This window comes from Corylus avellana, chromosome 1 (genome assembly GCF_965113065.1).
Source record: "Corylus avellana chromosome 1, dhCorAvel1.hap1.2, whole genome shotgun sequence".
Classification (NCBI taxonomy): domain Eukaryota; kingdom Viridiplantae; phylum Streptophyta; class Magnoliopsida; order Fagales; family Betulaceae; genus Corylus; species Corylus avellana.
This window is the reverse complement of record NC_142490.1, coordinates 12,457,719-12,478,905: the sequence shown is the minus strand read 5'-3', so window position 1 is coordinate 12,478,905 and position 21,187 is coordinate 12,457,719. Positions and strand designations below refer to the sequence as shown.

Here is a 21,187-nt window from a genome sequence, read left to right as displayed (position 1 = left end):
CCATAAGCTCACCAAGGCCCAACTTTCCAGATCAGTTACGATATTCTCCAAACTGCTGGCAGATACTAAGACCCTTTTGCCCAAACTAGAGTTTTCCTAGTCTATTGGGCAATCAGTCTTAGAATGTTCTAGGACTATCACTTCATGCCCCTCCCTATTGGGGAGAAGCCTTATGAATCATCTTATTTTTCCTGTTTGAGCACGATAATAGTGGTATCTTTGCGTACTTTGAGCTACATAGTGCAGAAGCATACAAAACAAATGGATGAGAAAATTAAAGAACAATAACAGAAGGATTCAAGTTAAAGGATATAATAATAATAAGGGAAAAGTCCATATACTCCCCTCAAACTACAACCCAATTAACAACATCCCACCCAAATTTCAATTGCGACAATGTCCCTCCAAAACTACCAAACTTGTCAATGTCCCCTTAATAAAATTCAAAAAATAAAATAAAATAAAAAATCGTTTGTTTTTTTCGAATTTATAGGTGTATTTTTGTGTTTTTGAGTCTTTTGACAAAACATTATGGTCATTTTTGTCTTTTTGTAAGCCTTGGGAGGGACATTGGTAATGTTTTGTTAGTTTGGGGGAAGAGACATTGTTCCAATTGAAAGTTTGGGAAGGACATTGTTAAATGGATGTAGTTAGAGGGGGGTATATGGACTTTTCCCTAATAATAATTAATGATGATGATGATGATGATACAAATGATCAACGATTCAAGTTAAAAATATCTTTCATCCAGCACATGGGATCACCCAACCAGGTGGAAATTTAGTTCAGAGCAGTGGCAATGATGAGGCCAACATATGATGGATGAGTCTGTTATCATGGCTGAAAACTTTATGCGTTAACATCCACAGAATTAATACCAATAACGTTGCAAAAGGTAAAAAACAAAATAATAATAATAATAATAATAATAATAATAATAATACCAATAAAATTTGAAACCAAAAACTCAACAAGCTTAAGAATGCACCCAAAGAAAGTAAATTAGCAGCACCAAATTTCAGGTCACCTATGGTTAAGTTGAGCAACTGCATACTTCGAACAAAGAAAAAAAGTAACTGCATATATAAAGATAAAGGAGAAAACACAAGTTAGATCCCAGAAGGTTTCAAGATTTAAGAATGCAACCAATTTCTCTATCTGTTCTGAAGAAGACTTGTTATGAGAAATCAAAGTGTTCAGGAGTCCATTTATTTTAAGTCTCATAATTGACCAAACATAGGTTGACTAGAAGGTGAATTTGCTCAATGGATAGTGCTTTTCAGACCAGCGTCTTGAGCATATAGCATCAATCAATCACATATTCACATTAGGTGCCTTAAGCTAAAGGCATTCTCATAACATAAAATCACTTTGAACTCAAGCGAAGATATTCCATAACATTAAAAAGATTGTAAGCAGAACTTAAGCCATCAAAAATATCCATGCCCTTTATAAAAACAACATCCCTATTTTACATTTTCTTTTTGGCCTCAATCTTTTTGGGTGTAGGAGACGAGTAGTCAAATATATGTGACCATGTGAATCAGGTATTCTGTATGAAATTAACAATTCATGTCATGAGTTAATATTTGAAACCCTTGTCTAGGAAAACACATATCCAGCTGAAAACGGTACAAGATGATGCATATGCTTTATCCAATAAAATAAGTATGACATGTTAAACTGGAATTGAATTAAAAGTCGAGAAATACCTTAAGTTGGAAGTCAAAATGTTACAACTTTTTAGCACCACATACATTCTGAGATTGACTTCCAACCTCGATAAGATCCATCTTACCCTGATACACATTCAACAGTTCAGGAACATCATCTTGAAATTTGATCAAAAACTTCTCCACAAAGCACCTTTCACTCGGTAGTATGATAGATCCTGAGGACAAATCATTCTTGACCAAACCCTTTGCTTGTAAAATCTGAATAACTGAAAACCTAGGCATTATCCTCTTCTCCAAGCTGTAAAATAGAACTTTAGGATTTCTAGCAATATTAGCAGATGGCAAACCCATTTTGTTCATAAGGAAGTCCATTGCTTTCGTGATCTTCTCTTCTGATAAAACCATACAATTTGGATACCTTTTAAATGCAGAGAGGGCCATGTCCTTAGACCAACCCCACCTCATATAAAACTCCATCTTTGACTCCAAATCTGGTTTACGCATCTTCACTAACACTTGGATTGCCAGGACAAACACCGTTTTCAAGGGATCGAATCCCATTTCCATAACCTGATGGACAGCCTCAACAAACCTAGTATGCGTAGTAAACGCCTCATAAGGATAATTACTTACCAAGAAAGTAATGGTAGATTGAGGCACTCCAAGTTGTCTCAAAAGTGCAATGTTAGGAGCCATATTATTTGCCACATTATATTGAAAAGCCCGTGGTGAGCGCTTCAAAGCTTTGAGGACTTTATCGTTGACAAGAACCACACTCTTGAGGAAATCATAGCAGGGGATTAGCTGTTTCTCTAAGCTTCTTGCTAACAACATTGGATTTGAAGAGAGGATCACAGGGAGGGCAGAGCTCGAAACCCCCACAGAACGGAAAAACTCAATCTTGGGCAAAAGGGTCTTCTCAGGATCAGATAAAAGCAACAGTGGATGAATCCTGACAAGTTTGGAGATCTGGGTATTGGTGAATCCATTCTCTTTGAGAAGATTACGCACCGAGTCTGGTCTCGCTGGGTTCTCAAAGTTCATCCTCTGGGATGCTAAAATAGCAGATTTTGGGGACAACCCGCATGAGTTTATGAGGTAAGACACTGTAAAAGAATGTTTTTCTTCTTCTTGTCTTTCATTAGATTCAAATAATCCTATCGATGTGAATGATTTTAGAATAAAGAAAGCATTTTGCTGAAAAAGCCCCAGTTGGGTCCTCCTACCTTTGAGTAATACAACCTGTCTTGAACATAGAAGAGCAAACATTGTTGACTCACCGAATTTGTCCCACTCAGTCTCAGACCGCTTCTTGTTTATCAAGAGATCCTCTCGAGGGCTGGGTTGGCAATAAGCTGGACATGTCAAAATTCCATCCGGGTATGGCGGCCTCTGAGCTATTCTTCCAGTGCTTCAGAATATGAAGGATCGTTTGGAAGTCTCATATGTTGTATACCTCGTCGTTATTCGTTCTCGTACTCTACTTTTGAAGAAAAATACTACAATTATCGAAGTTTGCTCCGCAAAAATTGAGTAATTCTCAGAAAACACTTTCGGGAAAGATATTTCATTCTCAAAAAACTGAATTTGTTTTAAAATTCATGTTTGTGCGTCCGAGCTTATAAGTTTTTTGATCAACGTCAGGTTTACAAATAAAGTTTATAGAAAAATTTTTATAAACTGACGTGCCCAATATGATTGAATATAAGGTAAGTTCAAATTTTAAAAAATTTAATTATATTGTGCTATATCAATTTGTAAAAAAAATTTTATAAAATTTGTTTGTAAGCGTAGCACTCCCCAAGTTTTTTTAAGGTAATGCTTCTCTCTGTTTTTTTTTTTTTTTTTGTTAATAAATGTGAGTGAAGGGCAGCATTTTTTTTTTTTTTTTCAATCTTAATTCTTGCCTACATTTTTTTTTTTTTTGAAAAAGGTTATGAATTCTCATATATCAATCATTCAAATAGAGGAGATTACTCTATCAAAACAATATCACAAATACATTTAGAAATAGCATCCATCCAAGCCCTGCTGTTGACATGTCTTATGGCCTCCTTAACTAAACCATGAGCCGCCTTATTAGCATCCCTACTCAAATGGCAAATCTGCCATATATGAAAAGAGCTCAAAACCAACCTCATAACTTCCACGAGATGAACATACGTGTTGCCATTCCGGTCCTTAGCCTCTAGAGCAACAATCACCAGGTGTGCATCACCTTCCAAGAGTATACTGTGGAGACCAATTTCTTCGCACAAACTGGCCGCATAAAAAGTTGCTAGTGCCTCGACGGCAATCGACTCCAGTGAACCCATATTCATAAAACTCCTAGCCGCTCTCACTCTACCTTCATGGTCTCTCACCACAATACCCACTCCCATTCGCCCATGTTATCAATTGTTGCATCACAATTCACTTTACACCAACCTTCTGGAGGTTTTTCCAATTTTCTTTCCCATCCTCACGAGCAGCAAAAACTCCAGCTTTAGCTAGTGTAACCTATTGAAACTCTTCTACAACACTGGCAGCCCCTTATACAATTTCATTTAGATGGGTAAAGCGTCCCTCATAGATCCGCGCATTCCGTCAAAACTAGAGTTTCTGGGCAATTTCCACGAATCGCATGAATTCTTCCCCGTCACATTTATGAAAAAAAATTCCTAGCTAGCACCCTATACGTCCATTGCTAAGGGACAACCCCATAGAATATGATAGGTAGTTTTTGCTGCTAAGCCACATATTGGACACGAGGGATCATTAATAACCTTTCACCAAACCGGATTGTCTCTTGTGGGCAAGAGATTGTGGCAAGCCACATAAAATTTTTCCCGGCATTAGGGATAGTCAACTTCTGGATACCTCGCCATATTACACTTTCTCCCGCTTGTGTTGAGCATTCAGCTTGATAATAGGTTTCATGTTCTTTGTCAAGGTGATAAGTGCTGCTCACCGAAAAATTTCACTTAGCCGTACCCCTCCAAATTTGTACATCTGGTTGGTTAGTATTGCTAATTGGAATGGTCCTTATCACCCTAACTTCGTATGGACTAAAAATCTCCTCCAATAAATTTTGCTTCCATCAATGTGTGTCTTGGTCAATAAGCTCTCTAACAGCCATGTCAGTTGCTAGGCATTTTCGTGGAGATTGAACAAAAGTATCCAGTGTAGGCAGCCTTTTTTCACCCCAAATTCTCACATTGGACCCATGCCCAATTCTACATATCAAACCACCTTTAACAAGACCGCACGTGCTGTGGATACTCCTCTATGCAAAAGAAGGTTTGTTGCCCACTTATGCCTCGAGAATGGAACATCTCGGGTAATACTTGGCCTTCATGATCCTTGAGGTGAGACTGTCATTCGTTTTTCTTAATCTCGAGCATTGCTTGGTTAGGAGAGCTTGATTAAAGCAATGTAGATCTCTAAAACCCATACCCCCTCGTGTCTTAGGAAGTCCAAACCTCCCCCAACTCATCTATTGAATGCGTGAATCATTCGATTGATGATCCCACAAAAACTTTTGCATTAAAGAATTGATTTAAGAGCATAGTGCTTATGGCAATAAAAATACACTCATGCTATATGTTGGTATAGCTTGAATGACACATTTAACAAGATCTCTTCACCAGCTTGAGAGAGGAATTTCAATTTATAGTCTTGTAAGTGCTTCTATACTCGATCTTTGATGCTCTGAAACACTTTGGTTATAGACTTTCCAACAAGGACCGGCAAGCCTAGATGCGGGTCATATCTCTGCAATTATGGGATCCCTGAAACCTTCAAAATATGTTGCAGGGCCTCTATGGGTGTATTTCTACTAAAAAAGATAGTGATTTTTTTCTCGGTTCAATCGTTGGCCTGAGGCTTACTCATAGGTGCTCAACAATTTTGTCAACCGCCTCTGGTGGCTAAGGTCCGCTCTGTAAAATAGTAAATTTTCATTTGCGAAGAATAGATGGTTGAGGCGAGGTCCCTTCTTCAACGTCAGGAAACCCCAAAAGGAAACCCTCACGATCAGCCCGAGACAGGAGGGAACTAAGAGCTTCTGCACAGAGAAGAAATAAGTATAGCGAAATTGTGTCCCCCTATCGTATCCCACGAGTTGGATAAATCCTTCCCATAGGGCTACCATTTACAATAACAAGATAATTGGCTGTACTAACACACATCATGATGAGATTAATACATTGCACTGCAAAATCCATACGCCATTAACTGCCTCCAAAAACCTCAATTTCACCCGGTCATACGCTTTACTCAAAAATTGGTTCCTAGCCTAAATATAAAGACATAAGCAAAACATATGAAATAAATGAGTAATGCTAAGAACCCTTCTTTCCCTTTTTTTTTTTTTTTTCTTCTTCTTCTTCTTTTTGTCTTTTTAAAGTTGGTGTAATTTTTAAAATCATCATCAAATCAAAATTTAATGAGTCATAAATTTAATAATGATTTCATCACAAATCAACTTTGGAAGAATAAAAATAAAATAAAAAAAATTGGCCCTAGCATTACTAGAAATGAAGATATACCGCTTTTCAAAAATAAAATTTGAAATAAAAAAAAAAGAAAAACACGAAAACAATTTCAATTTTTTTGTTTTTGTTTTATAGTCTTGGCACAAAGTACATTTTTGTATCCTTTTATTAAAGAATGACGCATTAATTTGGAACGACAAATTAGAGTACGATAAAAGGATTTGAATTTCCTTAGTTTTTCTAAAATATAAAATTTTTAGATTTTTAAATTTGAGCCTCCAATTACATAATTTACATTTAACGGTGGAAACAAATGTAGATGTTTATATGTTATTGAGAATCTCTTATTACAAACAATTTGAGAGAATTTCAATTCAAGAAGAAAACACTAAGTCCTATTGTCTCACTCAAAATTCCCATTTACGTAGAAAAATTTTATATTTATTTATAATTCCTAAAACCCGAAAGCGGCGCAACAGCCTTGTGCAAACTGCAAGTGATTTATTGAGGTTTTGGGAACGAAAGAGAGACAGAGAGAGAGAAAGGCGTCAAATGGCAGGGTCTACCGGCGGCACTGGTTCGTCGAATCCCTCTTCGGCTCCACCTCCTCCTAAGATCCTGTTAGCAAAGCCCGGACTGGTCACTGGCGGACCGGTTGCCGGCAAGTTCGGACGTGGCGGCGCTACCGATGATGAAACGGCGTCGCTTAGGTCCCGCCTTCCTTCAATCGGGTCCCTCAACCTCCTCTCTGACTCCTGGGACTTCCACATCGATCGCTTTCTCCCTGTACTCTCTCTCTCTCTCTCTCTCTCTCTCTCTCTCTCTCTATATATATATATATATATCTCTCTCTCTCTCTCTCTCTCTCTCTCTCTCTCTCTATATATATATATATAATGGAAGAAAATTGAAGAAATTAAATAAAGTTAAAAGCTTTTAATCTAAGCGCGTTATTGGTAATTACAAATACCTATCCCACAATGCTGACAGTCATTATTAAAAAAAAAAAAAAATCTAAGGCCTAGGAACGTGTAATTGTTTTGAAAAAAAAAATTCCTAAAAACTTGAAATTGCGTATTTCATATATTTTCCCCCATTTTTTTCAGCAACCAAACAATGGGGTAAAGTTTTTTTTTTTTTGTCGACACAAAACAAAGCTACACCACACACACTCTAGCATTAAAGCTAGATCACCAAGGAAACACCAATATAACCAAATCTGTCAATGCTAAGATTTCAAGGGTAATACCCAATTTATAGAGATTTTTACATTCACATCACATTTCTCCTGAATTTTCCTATACCCCTAATTCTATTTTCTTACATCCCAAGCAACATAATGTAACAGTTTCTTTCTCTTCAGCTCGAGGTAGTTTACCATGCCTAATGTTATTCCAGTGTCTCCAAAGATGAGATACAGCGGCACTCCAGCATAGTTTGCATATGTTTATCCTTAGGCTCTTATGATTTCAGGCCAAGTAGAAGGAGGATCAAGCACTAGGTTTTTCCTCATTAGTTCCTGCCATAACCTTTTGCTATATCCACAATCAAAGAACAAGGGTTCAATACATTCCATACAACTTCTGCAATACACACATTGCACCTCTCTTCTATAACCCCAGTTCGCCCCTTTTTCTCCGGTTGTTAGACCATTCCTAATATAAAGTCAAATGATAAACGCTTGCGAATAGGTAAAGAAAACAAACCAGTCTCCACCACTCCACTTTAGGCCTTCTACTAAGAATTTCTTCCCAAGTATCATTGCTAGTAGAACAATTGTTCTTTTCCAAGCATTACTGTAAATAGTTTAGCATCCAGTTTACTTCTAGAGTCATAAGCCACCCTATAGCCATCCTTCTCCACCAACAACATCCAGATGCCAATTATCTAGCCATAGATGAATTTGAGTTCCGTCCCCCACCATGAACCTCAAGAACTTCTTAGCAACCTCTCTCATTTTCAAAATCTTTCTTAGCAACTGGGTAAAATTTTGAACTTTATGTTCTGTTGGTTTGATATTTAACCCCAAAGGGGTTAGCTCAAGTGGTAAGGGCCTCGGTCTTGGTGGCATTTTCATCAAGACTAAGGTTCGAATCCCTTTGAGTGCATACAATTCTTTAGGGCTAGCCTACTAGTAAAGTTGGAGTATTACCCAATCCGTATGGAGAGGGCGCTTTGCATGTGTCTGAGGTTTACCTGATATGGGTGAGTACACAAAGTAGCCCTGCCTTGAAGGGTTTCCTCTTCATTAAAAAAAAAAAAAAATTATAGAAAGAAATGATGATCTCAGGTGAGCCAATTGGTTGCCTTTTGCTCACTTGAGTTGAAGCAATTTTCCCCAGTTTTAAATATGAAAAAAAAGCAGAGATTCAAGATGATAATATGACTGTTCCTCTCTCTCTCTCTCTCTCTCTCTCTCATATTTTTTTAGCCTATGCAGTTTCTGTGCAACCAAACAGACAGAGAAAGACTGTTAAAGAATGAGATAGAAGTAACCTAATGACTTGTGTTAATTTTGCAGTTTCTAACTGAGAATACTGATTTTATGGTGGTGGGAGTGATTGGTCCGACTGGGGTGGGCAAGTCGGTGATTATGAATGAGCTTTATGGATTTGATGCAAGCTCTCCTGGTGAGTAATGATTGTGCAGTTTTTATTATTTATTGTGTTTTAATTAACCAATAAGGGCCCAAATCGATGCTACCATTCACTACTGTAGAAAAGGTGGGAAAACAGGTGAAAAATGGCGCCTTATTTTTGGTCAGAACAAAATGGAATTGGAATTCAATAACAGCATGCTATGAAGGGAATGAAGCATTCCATCAACTTTTGAATGAGATGCTTAGGAGGGAATGGAATGGGATTGTAGTTTCCATTTCCTTGTATCATTTCCTTTGAACACATCTCCTAGACTAGGGAATAGTATCCCACCATTCTCTTTAGGTTTTTAAGAAAACATTTCTTGTTTCCGTCAACTTTGAGTTTTTATGAAAACACTACCTAAGATGAGGAAAAAAGTTTATGCTGTGGAATTGCAACCTAGTTCTGCCCTATGGTCAATGACACTCATGGAAGGAACAAACACATACTGAAGGCTAAAATTAAATGCATATTTTGACTAGGCTGTGTTGTGCCTTTCTTAATATGTACTGCGTTATGGAGAGGATGATCCTCTTTAACCTTTTGTATTACTGTATAGTTGTATCTTTGTCTTGCCAAGGGTTCTTGTCTAACTATGCCTTAAAAAATGCTGTACGCCATCTGTCCATTTTGTCTAGAAATATTATCTTTTAGGCTTCATGCTGCTGTTTGTGTGACAGTTCAGAATCAATTCAGCTGCAGTCTTGTTTCCTTCATATGTGGATAATAAGCATTAAAATTTTGTTCATCTATAGAAAAAAGTTTTACTTAGTATGTGCAGTAGCACCATGAGGTACTTCAATAAGATAACTATAGTATACTAGCTTACAGGAATGCTACCTCCATTTGCAACACAATCAGAAGATACTAGGGCAATGGCAAGGCATTGTACTGTGGGCATTGAACCAAGGATATCTGCTGAACGGATTATACTTCTTGATACCCAGGTTTTATGCTAATATTTTTCTTTTGTTTAATCATATCCTTCTTCTTTGTTGTAGAAACAAGATGTTAATTTTAATTTTTCTTGTCTACTCCATCATTGATGTCAAAATGTCAATTGATTTATGTATCATGTATTCCTTCTCGCTATACATTGAATCTCATAAATGAAGCCACAAGTTGAGAATCATTTAGATCTTCAAAAGTTGAAGCAGATTTGGGAAGCCAAAACTTAGAAGTAGGAGCTAAAGAAAACCTTTTGACTAATTAACTAATGGGATAGCGAGACAGTCAAACCGATTAAGCAGAACAAGACATCTTTGCTTTGATCTTTTTTTTTTTTTCATGTCCCACATTAAATTTTCATGTACATATTTGTTTTTTCAATTGCCCTTCTAGTCATTATGGTGATTGTATCATAAATATTTAACATTTGGCGTGCTATACACTCATACTAATTAATCATGAATTTTACATTCCTAAGCAATTTGTCTTTTCGTATATTCTAAACACTATAGAAATACATTTAAAGTAAATATTTTTCATGGATGAGTAGTAGAATGTCTAATATTGAAAAAAATTAAGGATATCGTCGATGAAAAAGTAGCAAGTTTGTGGGCATCGCGGCAATATATAATGAAAGCTAGCTGAAGCAAGGCAGGCACCTTCAAAAATTGCATCAAGGATAACGAATTTAGTCACTTAATTGGCATACTGTGTATAGGACTGGCCTCATGTTCTGTGGGTATCCAATTTTCCTCCTTGAAGTTAGCTTATGTGCCTGCATCTTTGTGTATCTTATTTTGGGTAAATGATATTTTCTTCCCATAAACTATCATCCCTGTTCCATTTATTGCCATATATTTTAACTTGAAATTAGTACAACCCATATTTCTTTTTGAAGTTTCAGTGGAAGTTTACCCTATTTGTCCTAATCAACCTTCAAGTTGGATGGAAAAATATGCACAATGAGTAAATTGCCATGTCTTGAGAAAGGAGTATTAAATGTTATAAAAAAAACATCAATTTCATTTTGAAATACACCTTATGTTGGTTACCAGCATAAAGATAAGAGTATTTTTTTTAATCTAAACATGTAAAATGAGCATGTTTGTCAAGGGCAATTTAGTTATTTGACTTACTTTTCCATCCAATTCAATGGTTGATTTAGATGGAGGGGGAATGGAGAGGGCAAAATGACACCCAAATTTCAAAATAGGGAATGATGTAAGAGTGGTAGTTTGTGGGGGAAAATGGTATATGGGTGATAGTTTGTGGCAGAAAGTGTCATCTACCCTTTAAAGAGCATGGTAGACACATAGAATGAACTTGATACCCCGAGATGTTTTTACAATTTTGAGGGTGGGACTTGGATGGGAATATCTGGTCGATCGACCTGATCAAAAACCAACTGAAATTTGTCGGTTTCCAGTGTTTTATCTGGTTGTGTCAAATAGGAGGTTGGATGGTAAGGTGTTGGAAACCTTATCATTACCTTTCCAATCGACAGTACTTAATAATACATTTTTCATTTAGAGCTTCAAGCTTATTTGCATTTTTCCGAACCCTAACCTTTGCCTCTCTCTCTCTCATCCACCTTTCTGTCTCTCTCGCTTTGCCTCTTTCTGTATGTCAGTGTCATCTGCTGAAAACCTACTGAGCATAGACTAGACTCTTGCCTCTGTGTTTCCCTGGTTGAAAACCTACCAACATTTGTCTTTCGATCTGCACTGCAAGGCCACAACCTCCTGATCAGCACCGTTCATACACCCAAAACGCCTGATTGGCTCGATGGCACTCCTCAAGGTGTAGATTGACATCCCAAATGTTTTGTTATTCCTGCTCAAACTGACAGACCATCAATGGACACTCATCAGTGTTAAAGTGGTTCAATAGTGAATACTAATTAACTTGAAGTGAACTATTTATTCATATTTATATCCTTTATGGAGATTGGGGGATTAGTTGGGACCGTTGTGGTCTGGACTATTGTATTTGTTCTTGGTAAGTTAGCGCTTACAACTTTCTTTCTTTTGTGTTGTAAGAGGCATGAATATCATGGTAAACATCTCTTCCTTTTTCTCTCTCCCTCTCTGGAAAACAAGTCAAGACACAGGATTAGCCATCGTGTCAATTTCATATTTGACACATTACACAAGTATTTGAAAGCTACACTCCTTTTCCTTCTTTCTCTTCCTTCAATATTTTTAGGTATTCTCTACACTGTTGTGCATATTGGAGTACTTATGTTTTCTCTGTATTCATTTATGATGTATTCTTATTGACTTGCAGCCCGTATTTAGTCCTTCTGTTTTAGCTGAGATTATGAGACCTGATGGCTCATCCACGATATCAGTTCTAGGTGGCGAGTCTTTGTCTGCTGAATTGGCTCATGAACTTATGAGTATTCAGGTAACTTTAAGGACTTAGTAGTGGGTTTGTTAATTTCATTGTTGGCATAAAATAAATTTTGTGAAGACGTTTTGTGGTGCCTGATATTTGCTTTTGTCATGGATTTGTCTTTATTGTGGTGCAATGAAGCACATATTGACAGCTTTTGATGTTTGAAGGTCTAATGAAATTGTCCTTTTTTGCCATGCTGCAAGGAATCCTTCTAGCTTGGTGTTCTACTAGCATCCGTTTGTCATGTATTACTTGTGGTATCGGAGGGAGTTCATGATTACAGCATGTGGCAATTGATGTTGACAGTATGACCCTCATCTTGGTTACTGCTTCTTATATGTTCTATATATTTTTAGAATTGCTTGTGTAGGCACGATGTATCTGTTATTTCTGTTTTTCTTTGAGTGAATCTTTTGAGTTTGTTTAGAAATTATCTGGCAACCTAATTTTTAGGTATGACACGCTTAAGACTTCTATTCAGATTAATGTTTCAGATTTTTGTTCATTGCATGTTTGAATGTGATTCCTACTTTCAAATGTGGCTAGGAATCTCGTCTAATATTTAGATTTGATTTAGTCAGAATTTGCAATTATTCCCCCATGCGCGCCACCCCCTCCCCCCCCCCCCCACACACACACACACACACACACACACACCCACCCTAAAGGGCAAAGGTTTGTAAGTGTTACCTGTTTTCTCCACCTTCTACATTCTTTTATGTATTTTGCAATTGTTAATATCCTCCTCTCTTTCAGTAGTGCCCATGAATCATCCTCTAAAGTCCAATCCACACGGTGCATTCATTTGCTTAAAAACTGTTGGTGAAAGTGGTTTTTTTTTTTTTTTTGGATGAATATGAGCATCTGTGATTGTTTTTTTTTTTCCTCTCAATAAAGACAACAGCATTTGCACCTGGTTACATCATATGTAGATTGTTAGAGGACCTTAGCTCATGTAATCTGCTTTTTTCATTGTATCATTTTTTTTTTACCCTATCTTGCCTATTCTCCATCTGAAGTTTAACTCTACTGGTATCATGGATGCATAACAACTAACCAGACTCATTATTACATGAAAACTTAAAAGTTGGATTGAAGTTGAAGGTATAGTCTATCATCAGTTTTTTATTTTCATCAAGGGCAAGCTCAGATTTTCTGTGTTAGTAAATGAGCACTTCTCAATAGCTTTGGATTAGCATTAACTTTTTTCTAGTTGTTTTTTGTGGGAATTCCCTTTTTTTTTTCTTTTTTTTTTTTTTTCTGGAAATATTTTTTACCCAATGATCTTTTACATCACATCTTTATTCAGGTTGACTTGTTGAAACATGGCATACCTGACCCATCTTCAATACTCCCTTCTCATTCCCAGAGCTTCAATTTGGGGCCCGAAAAGGAAAACAAAGATAAAGACCATAAAAGTGAAGAGTATATGTCTGCTCCAGTTTTTGTCCATACAAAGTGAGTGATCTTTTCTTAGCACAATAGATAGAAAAAATGTTTAAAGATATAAAAAGAGCAGAGAAACAATCGAATATGAGTTGATCCACTTTTTTGGCGATATCATCTATGATATGTTTGTATCTATCTTCATTTGTTTCTGAACGATGGCATCTTTGTTTTATTTTCTCCATTCATCTACAAATTACTAGTTGCAACATTTTTCCAATTCGAACTTCCTTTTGTTATTTCAAATTCTCTTACAGCCTTGTTCTTCTATATCTTGTTCTGTATAGCAGAATAGAGCTACAGAAGCAACTAATCTATTTGTGCTTTGGCTGTTTGCAGATTGGCCGACCAAGATCTCAGTCCACGAGATTTTTCCCAGCTGAGGAAGGCCATTTTACACTATTTCAACATGTCTTCCTTTATGAGAGACAAATCTAGAAATATGAGCAAAGGTCAACCACTTTCTTCCATGGCTTCTGGTATGCAGAGTAATGATCCTGATTTTGCGTGGCCGGATTTGTTTGTTATCCCACGTAAGGGCAAGGATGACTTCCCAAGAGATCAATATGAAAGTTATTTTTCTACGCTATGCAAATTGCGGGATCAGGTTTCTCTCTCTCTCTCGGATAAATGCACATACCCATAAACCACTGATACAGATACATAACGATATATTTCAATTCTTGAAAATCCAGGTTACAATATGGCAAAGAGTAAATCAAAAGGCATAAAATAGGTACAAGTAATAACACTAATTTTGAAACTATAAATGATAACAGAGTTCATAATTTATAACCCTTTTTTCACATTTATAATGATTTTGAATTTCGGAGGTCTCTTCACTTTCCAAAACATTGGCTCTCGCGTTCTACATTATTTAAACCTTCACTTTCTTTTAACAAACAATAATATAAGAGTTTTATAAGTACATGATGGGTGTACATTTTCTCCTTCATGAATAGAACACCTTTTTTTCGGAAGAAAATTCAATTTTTTTACCTAACATGTCCGCGTCCTAATTGTATCCAACTATCCATGCTATATTCATGAAAAAAATAGAGTTGGATGCATATCTATTACGTATCTTCATATAAGATATGGGTTACAACAGGGGTTTTCTTTGAGCATATAATCTCTGATCTCTGCAGCCTGCATATACCACTTTTCACCTCTTTCCATGTAAACATATACATGTCTGGAGAAGTTGTCTTTAATTTTTCTTTTTCATCTTTTTTTTTCTCTCTTGAAATATATGACCAGTGGATTTGAAGTAATTCTGTGTGGTTCAGGTTCTAGCCATGAATTGCCCTCCATTTGCAAGGACTGTATCAGAACGCGATTGGTTGAAGAATTCTGCCAAGATTTGGGAACTCGTGAAGAACTCCCCAGTAATTGCAGAATACAGTAGAACACTCCAAAGTTCGGGTCTTTCTAGGAGGTAGCCAAGCCCAAGTAATTCAAAGTTATCGTTGCTAAATCAGTTAGTGGGCGGTTCTGTTGATTATTTTTGGCCAATTTAGTTTGTGTTAATGTTTTATTTATGTACATGATTATGGTGTTGGTTTCCTATTTATACTCTCATCGGGTGAAGCCGTTGGCTCTCGAGTATTATTTGTTGATGGCAGATAAAGTCTCCTACTTCATTTTTCTCGTTTTATTTATTTTCTTCCTGCTTATTTCTCGACTGGGAGGAACATGAATTTTTGTGTTAAGGTGCATTTTATTTAGTTTATTTGGATTTTTTTTTTTCTTTTGAATTATATATTTTGAAAAATACTAAACTTACAAATTTGTTTATTTTACAACTTTTTTGATGTGTTAGAAGTGTTAATTTTTGTTTTTAGTGGCTGATGTTGTGGTTCATAAATTGTAAGAGTTGTAAAAGAGTTATAAGTATAGCATTACTCATATTTTTAAGCTGATATGAAGCGTGTTCAATTAATAAACAAAGTTTTCTAAATTAAGTTTGAAGAAAATTCTTTCAATTTAGTCTATTAAAATAATGTCTTTAGAGCATGTACTTTTTACATATAATTTTTTAAAATGAACGTGAATCATTTAAAAATGTAGCTATAATATGTATACCTTTGCGAAAAAGAGGGGCCATAAAATGTGTTATTTTTGGTCGGACAAGAATAAAGTTATTTTATAATCAAAATTTTATTTTGTTGCATTTAACGATATATGGTACACCATTCACTACCAAACCGTTTATACAAGATAAAAAACTAACCCCAACTTTTTCTCCCATCAAAAACACTAATTTAATGTATCCATCATCTCCAAAACTTCAACGAAGCAACACAATATCACAATCTCTCACCTTATGATCATTTATTTATTTTATTTATTTTTTGAGGTTTGATACGAACACAACACAAATTTAACTCATGGCCAACTTATCTCCTACAAAAAATTTGAATTTTAAACCAAACAAATTGTCTTTTTTTCCTAAGTTTTCAAAATTCCAAAATCCTCTAACAATTTTTTTTTTATTTTTTTTTATTTTTTAAATGACACGTAGGAGAAAAGTTGGTCATAAGTTGGATTTATGTTGTGACCTTAACATTTTTCTTATTTTTTTTATGCGGATAATTAGTAATCCCTAGAATCTGCTATTTCAGCTTCCCAGAAGGTACAATTGCCGAGCTCAGAAAGAGAACTCTGGTTTGGCTCATTTAAAAAACCCATGTCTCAAACCTTGCTTTTGGCTAATTCTGGGAAAAACCCTTCTGCCAAAGCTTGGGTTCTTCTACACATTGGATTTCTAGCTGTGACTTCTGAAGAACCTTTTCTGATGATCAGCTCTTTTGAGAGTACTAGGAGTGCCCGAGTCATCCATTGAACTTTGTTGTTGACTCATTTTGTGAGGCTTTGATGCAAAATTACGATACGTTTAGCAACATTTTTGCCAAGTCTGCATAGAATTGGTGTTATGGGGTTTATATGAAGTGAGCCTGTTCTAAAGGATGACATACATTTTCACTCTCACACTTCTTAATATGACTTTTAAAATCATCATATCCATTCTAAGTCCGTAATTTTAAAAGTTACATCAAGAAGTGTGAGAATGTGAACGTTGGAGTGTGTGAGAATACCCTTTCCTGTCTCTTATAATGGCTCAGTGCCTATGATCATCATGCAGGGACAAGTTTCTACTTCTTGAATTTCAAGACTTAAAGCAGCTACTGCTGCTTCATCTTGCATTCTCAAAGAATATGACATTCCATCAGAAAGATCTTACCACTTATTGAAGCCATACCGGATTCACTAAGAGACATGCTAGCAATAGATTCATGCCAAACCACCAACAAAAAGAAAAATAAATGAAAGAAACAAGCAATAGATCAGGATTTCCTTCTGGTTTCCCAGATTTTTTTTCTTCCTATTTGTTCTCTTTAATTCCATCTACTGACGAAAATTCAACCTCAGTTAAAGATAAGATACTCCAACCACACGAGTTCAATTAAATTTTCTGTAGTTTCACTTAGAGCAACAATCCTATGAAAGGAGTCTTTGAGATCACATATTTCCTACAAAGTGCAGTACCTCTCGTATTTCAATTGATTTATACTCATAATCCGAAGCATACCTACTTGATCAAATTGGGACCACAGAATTGTAGTGCTCACCAAGCCCAAATGCATGCTTATGGTATGATAGCTTGATGCTTGATTTTGATGAACCATTTCCACCATCAGATTTGTACTCCTTCCCCATCTCTACATCAGGGAATGACCCTGAAAATATCATGATATGTTTTCTAAGGCAGTGAGTTAAAGCACCAAGTTCTAGTTGTCCTCCCCATGCCGCTGTTGACTCCACTTCTTTACAGTAATTCTCAAATCTCTCTGCAAGTGAATTATTGGAATCATCTTCTATCACATTATCTGAAAGGAAAAATGGGAGGAAATCCGACGAATGTGTCCTCATATAAGTAGCCACCATTTCTCGAAGCTCTTGGTACATATAAGGAGATAAACCACCAGATAAGAGGGCTAACTGGTCCTCAACAGCTCGGTAGAGGCAGTGGCCATCCGGCTTTATTTCGTTAACAGTAAAACCAAGGGGTTCAAGCTTTTTTTCCAATTTCTCATTTTCAATCATTCGTTCACTCACAATGTTGCTCTGCTCTTCCTGAATTCTTTGCTCTCTTTCTGCTTCTTGCTGAGCTCTTTTCCCTCGCCTCTTTGCACCCTTGCTGGGCTTTGATTGGTCAGGTTGACTTGTAACAGAAACCCCAGCTATGGCTTTCACCAAATTGTCAATGTTGCTCTTTCCACCTCCATCATTACTGACATAGCCTAATGAAGCAAGTTCTTCAGCCTGTTTTTCTTTAAGCTTAGTAGAACGTTGAGAGATATCTTCCTCCACCTGCTTCTTCTTAGCTTTCTGTTCAGCTTTGCTACCTTTGGCTGCTGCCTTTTTCAGTTCAATTTCCTTGTTCTGCAGTTGTGATATCTCTTTCCTACACAAAAATAATAGTCATTGTGAAGTAACATGAGAATCAGAAAAAAGCTGAAACTTGAAATCCAGCAATTCTTAAGTGACAAGCCTCAATTACCCTCCTACTACAAGATGATAAAATAAGAAAAAAGAACTACTCTTCAACCACTGCTTTACAGAGCAAAGTGTGCTTGATGCATGCTCTAATCAAACCCACCACTGATAAAACTAGATCATTATCCCACAACACAATAGACATGAAGGCAAACTTGAGGGGCATTCAAATGTTCGAAGTATGAATCAGGCTATTGTCTTACAATATCCCTTTGTGCTTGATTAAAAATTATTAAGTCTTTCTTCTCTACAACTTTTTGCAAAAGGACACAAGATATTGGTAACGTCACCTCTGGTATACCATAACATGGCTATGTGTTTATTTTAAAACAACCTCACCTCTGGTATAATAAGAAAAATTTGGAACTAGCCAGAAACCATCATTGTTCCAAAACAAAAGAATCAACATTAAGAGATGAAATCAGTGTTTAGATTTGTGATGAAAAAATCACCTGTGCCTAGCAAGCATTTCATCACGAGTTTCCTGTTTCGTTTGCGATGCATCATCATCAGAAGTTGCTTCAGATGTTTTATCCTCTATTTCTTGAGCGTCATCCATTTGAGCAATCCTGCAAACAAGATAGACATTAATGCAGAGCACAAGATGCAAACCTTCCCAATGCAAATAACTAGTACTTTAAAATGATCAATTATAGGCCTGAAAAGGATAGCAAACAATATATATACAATCTAATTAAATAAAATTGAGAAAACCTCCGTTCAGTGAACAACTGCAAAAGTGTATAAAAAGCTATCTTCAATTCCAACCTGCTAGTATTTACACAGTTTTCCATGATCTAATGCAATATGCTTGTGAAGATCAGGCACTGAGTTTTCACCTGTGAAACTATTTCAATAAATGGTGCAACTTGTTCATAACATAGCGTTCTAACATATTAGTGAGTCCTGGAATCACAATTGTCTGAATTTTACGAATTAAAAACCTTTGCTTCATGTAGTTATGACATATAGACCTATACCATTCAAAGATTGTCGCAAACACATGACGATTTCAAACTATATATATTTGGTACCATGGGCAGCTGCTGCATCAAGAACATCGACCTCTGACAGTCAAATGATATGAAGTATCACAGAAAAAAAATATAAAAATGGTTCATTTATAATTTTATATCCCAAAAACACTAAATTCAACTAAAACCACAGTTAGTGCGTCCACCACAGCCAATTATCTAACAAAAAACATGGTTTCTGTTCATTTCAACCAAAGGTTCACAATTATTTTCAACACAGAAACTTGTCCTGATATAGCAAGGAGTATCTAAGAAACTATCCCTTGTAGACCAACCAAAACATCAGCTATATTAGGAAATAACAGCAAGGGTAAGTACATCAATTTCATCAAAAGGGCAATCAGATGGCCACACTCAGCATAATCAATCTTCAACTTTCAGATTATCAATATTAACATCAACACCAATGCATCACAAATAAAAATCAAGCTGAATTCCAGATTCTAAAAGCACAATCCTTTCGGTAGTCTAGTTCATTCTAAAGATTAAAACAAGGGAAGGGACAGAAATGTGGAATCAACATACTGTCACAAACACGCAATCAGCTACAAACTTTGTCAAATCAGAAAACAAAACCACAGTTTGAAAATTTCTAGAATTTTCTCTTATGTTCCTAAGCTTTCTTACCAACCAAAAAAAGGAACTGAAGAAAAGCCTCAACAAAACTGATAGTACGAGAGAGAGAGAGAGAGAATACCACAGAAAAGGATCGAGTTTAGGGTTTACGCATGAAACCAAGAACTCTCTGCAGCATATTCTGTTAATATCAGGATTTTTGCTTTTCTTTAAAAAGAAAAATATGTTAGGGCTCGGTTATGTATTGGGCTGAGCCGGGCCGGGCCTGGTCCGTATGGGCTGAACAGAGACCAAATAAGCCGAAAAGAAAAGGTTAAAGGTTAAAGAAAAAATTTCCAAAATTTCCTTTCCAAAAGCAAAAAGGAAAATATCTTTTCCTCTATATATATATATATATATATATATATATTTTTTTTTTTTCTGAGCAAATACCTTTTCCTATAAGAATCTATTGTTAATGCCCTTACTCCTATGAGTTTCTTCCACGCAACTTCTTTTTTATTTTTTTGGGCTTAAAGTTTATTGGGGTGATTTTTGTTTTTAATTTTGTCTTTCCTTTCCATTTAATTATTTTCATGCATGCCTAAGGGCGATCTATTAATATTAGAGTACGTAATTAAACACTTACAATTCTTTTACAACTTGCTTATATATATTAGCATGTGATTACAAGTGCAGAATTATAAAAGAGTTGTAATTCTATTGAGAGTCAAATGTTTGTAAATATTGTTGAACACAAAGTGTTGTGGAAGTACATGTCATTAAATCATCATCTCGTTAAAACAATAAAATAAAATAAAAGGAGATATATATTATCGCCTGGGACTTTGATACTGTAGTCTCTCATTAATTTACATACCAAAAAGAAAAAGAAAAAAAAAAAAGGCTATCATTTATATAATAATTGCGAATTTATAGAATTAACAAGAAAATAGGCATTATTGTGTCTTTCACAATTTTGTCCAACTCACAAGTATTGTCCTGATAAGAACATCCCACTGTCTTAACAAATAAAAAAAAAATCAATAATAAAAAAAAATCTTTGATATTGTCTTTCATTGATTTTACGAACCAAAAGAAGAAAAAAGAAAACCTATCATTTTTATAAAAATTGGGAATTAATAGAATTATTAAGAAAATAGGTAGTATTGGGCAACATCTCAATCTCTGGCTCCTGCAGAAGGTGTGATTGACCTTCCGTTAACTCCGCAGCGAATGCTTTTGCCCAATCTGTATGAATGTCAAAATTTGATTCTGGTGAATCGTTGGATTGTTTATCATCCTCCGGAACCGATGTACTAGTTTCAATAATATTGTCGACAATTTGATCATCAGAGTCAGACAAGTCAATAAATATATGACCGCCATCATCATGTCCAATATTGGTCAACCTCGTATTTTCATCCTCCTCATCATCATCATGTCCAATGTGGTTT

General features: G+C 35.9%; 4 protein-coding genes across 4 annotated transcripts; 1 reads left to right on the top strand and 3 right to left on the bottom strand.

Moving 5' to 3' along the window:
* Window positions 1-1,411: 1,411 nt before the first annotated feature.
* Window positions 1,412-3,184, bottom strand: LOC132171724 (transcription termination factor MTERF15, mitochondrial). The gene is made up of 2 exons (XM_059583108.2): window positions 1,713-3,184; window positions 1,412-1,552 (listed from the first exon to the last, which is right to left on the bottom strand). The coding sequence occupies exon 1, from the start codon at window positions 2,943-2,945 to the stop codon at window positions 1,734-1,736; it is 1,212 nt and encodes a 403-aa protein (XP_059439091.2). The 5' UTR covers window positions 2,946-3,184; the 3' UTR covers window positions 1,412-1,552; window positions 1,713-1,733.
* Window positions 3,185-3,649: 465 nt separating this feature from the next.
* On the bottom strand, window positions 3,650-4,057 carry LOC132169100 (uncharacterized). Its single transcript, XM_059580185.2, has one exon. It carries the CDS (start codon window positions 4,055-4,057, stop codon window positions 3,650-3,652), a length of 408 nt encoding a protein of 135 aa, XP_059436168.2.
* Window positions 4,058-6,576: 2,519 nt separating this feature from the next.
* On the top strand, window positions 6,577-15,397 carry LOC132173094 (uncharacterized). The gene is made up of 8 exons (XM_059584670.2): window positions 6,577-6,937; window positions 8,673-8,781; window positions 9,622-9,737; window positions 12,025-12,144; window positions 12,351-12,440; window positions 13,445-13,593; window positions 13,921-14,188; window positions 14,871-15,397. Exons 1-8 carry the CDS (start codon window positions 6,704-6,706, stop codon window positions 15,021-15,023), a joined length of 1,239 nt encoding a protein of 412 aa, XP_059440653.1. The 5' UTR covers window positions 6,577-6,703; the 3' UTR covers window positions 15,024-15,397.
* Window positions 15,398-16,993: 1,596 nt separating this feature from the next.
* On the bottom strand, window positions 16,994-19,947 carry LOC132170789 (Cysteine proteinases superfamily protein). Its single transcript, XM_059581892.2, has 3 exons — window positions 19,873-19,947; window positions 18,594-18,710; window positions 16,994-18,049 (listed from the first exon to the last, which is right to left on the bottom strand). Exons 2-3 carry the CDS (start codon window positions 18,698-18,700, stop codon window positions 17,182-17,184), a joined length of 975 nt encoding a protein of 324 aa, XP_059437875.2. The 5' UTR covers window positions 18,701-18,710; window positions 19,873-19,947; the 3' UTR covers window positions 16,994-17,181.
* Between the last annotated feature and the right edge of the window lie 1,240 nt (window positions 19,948-21,187).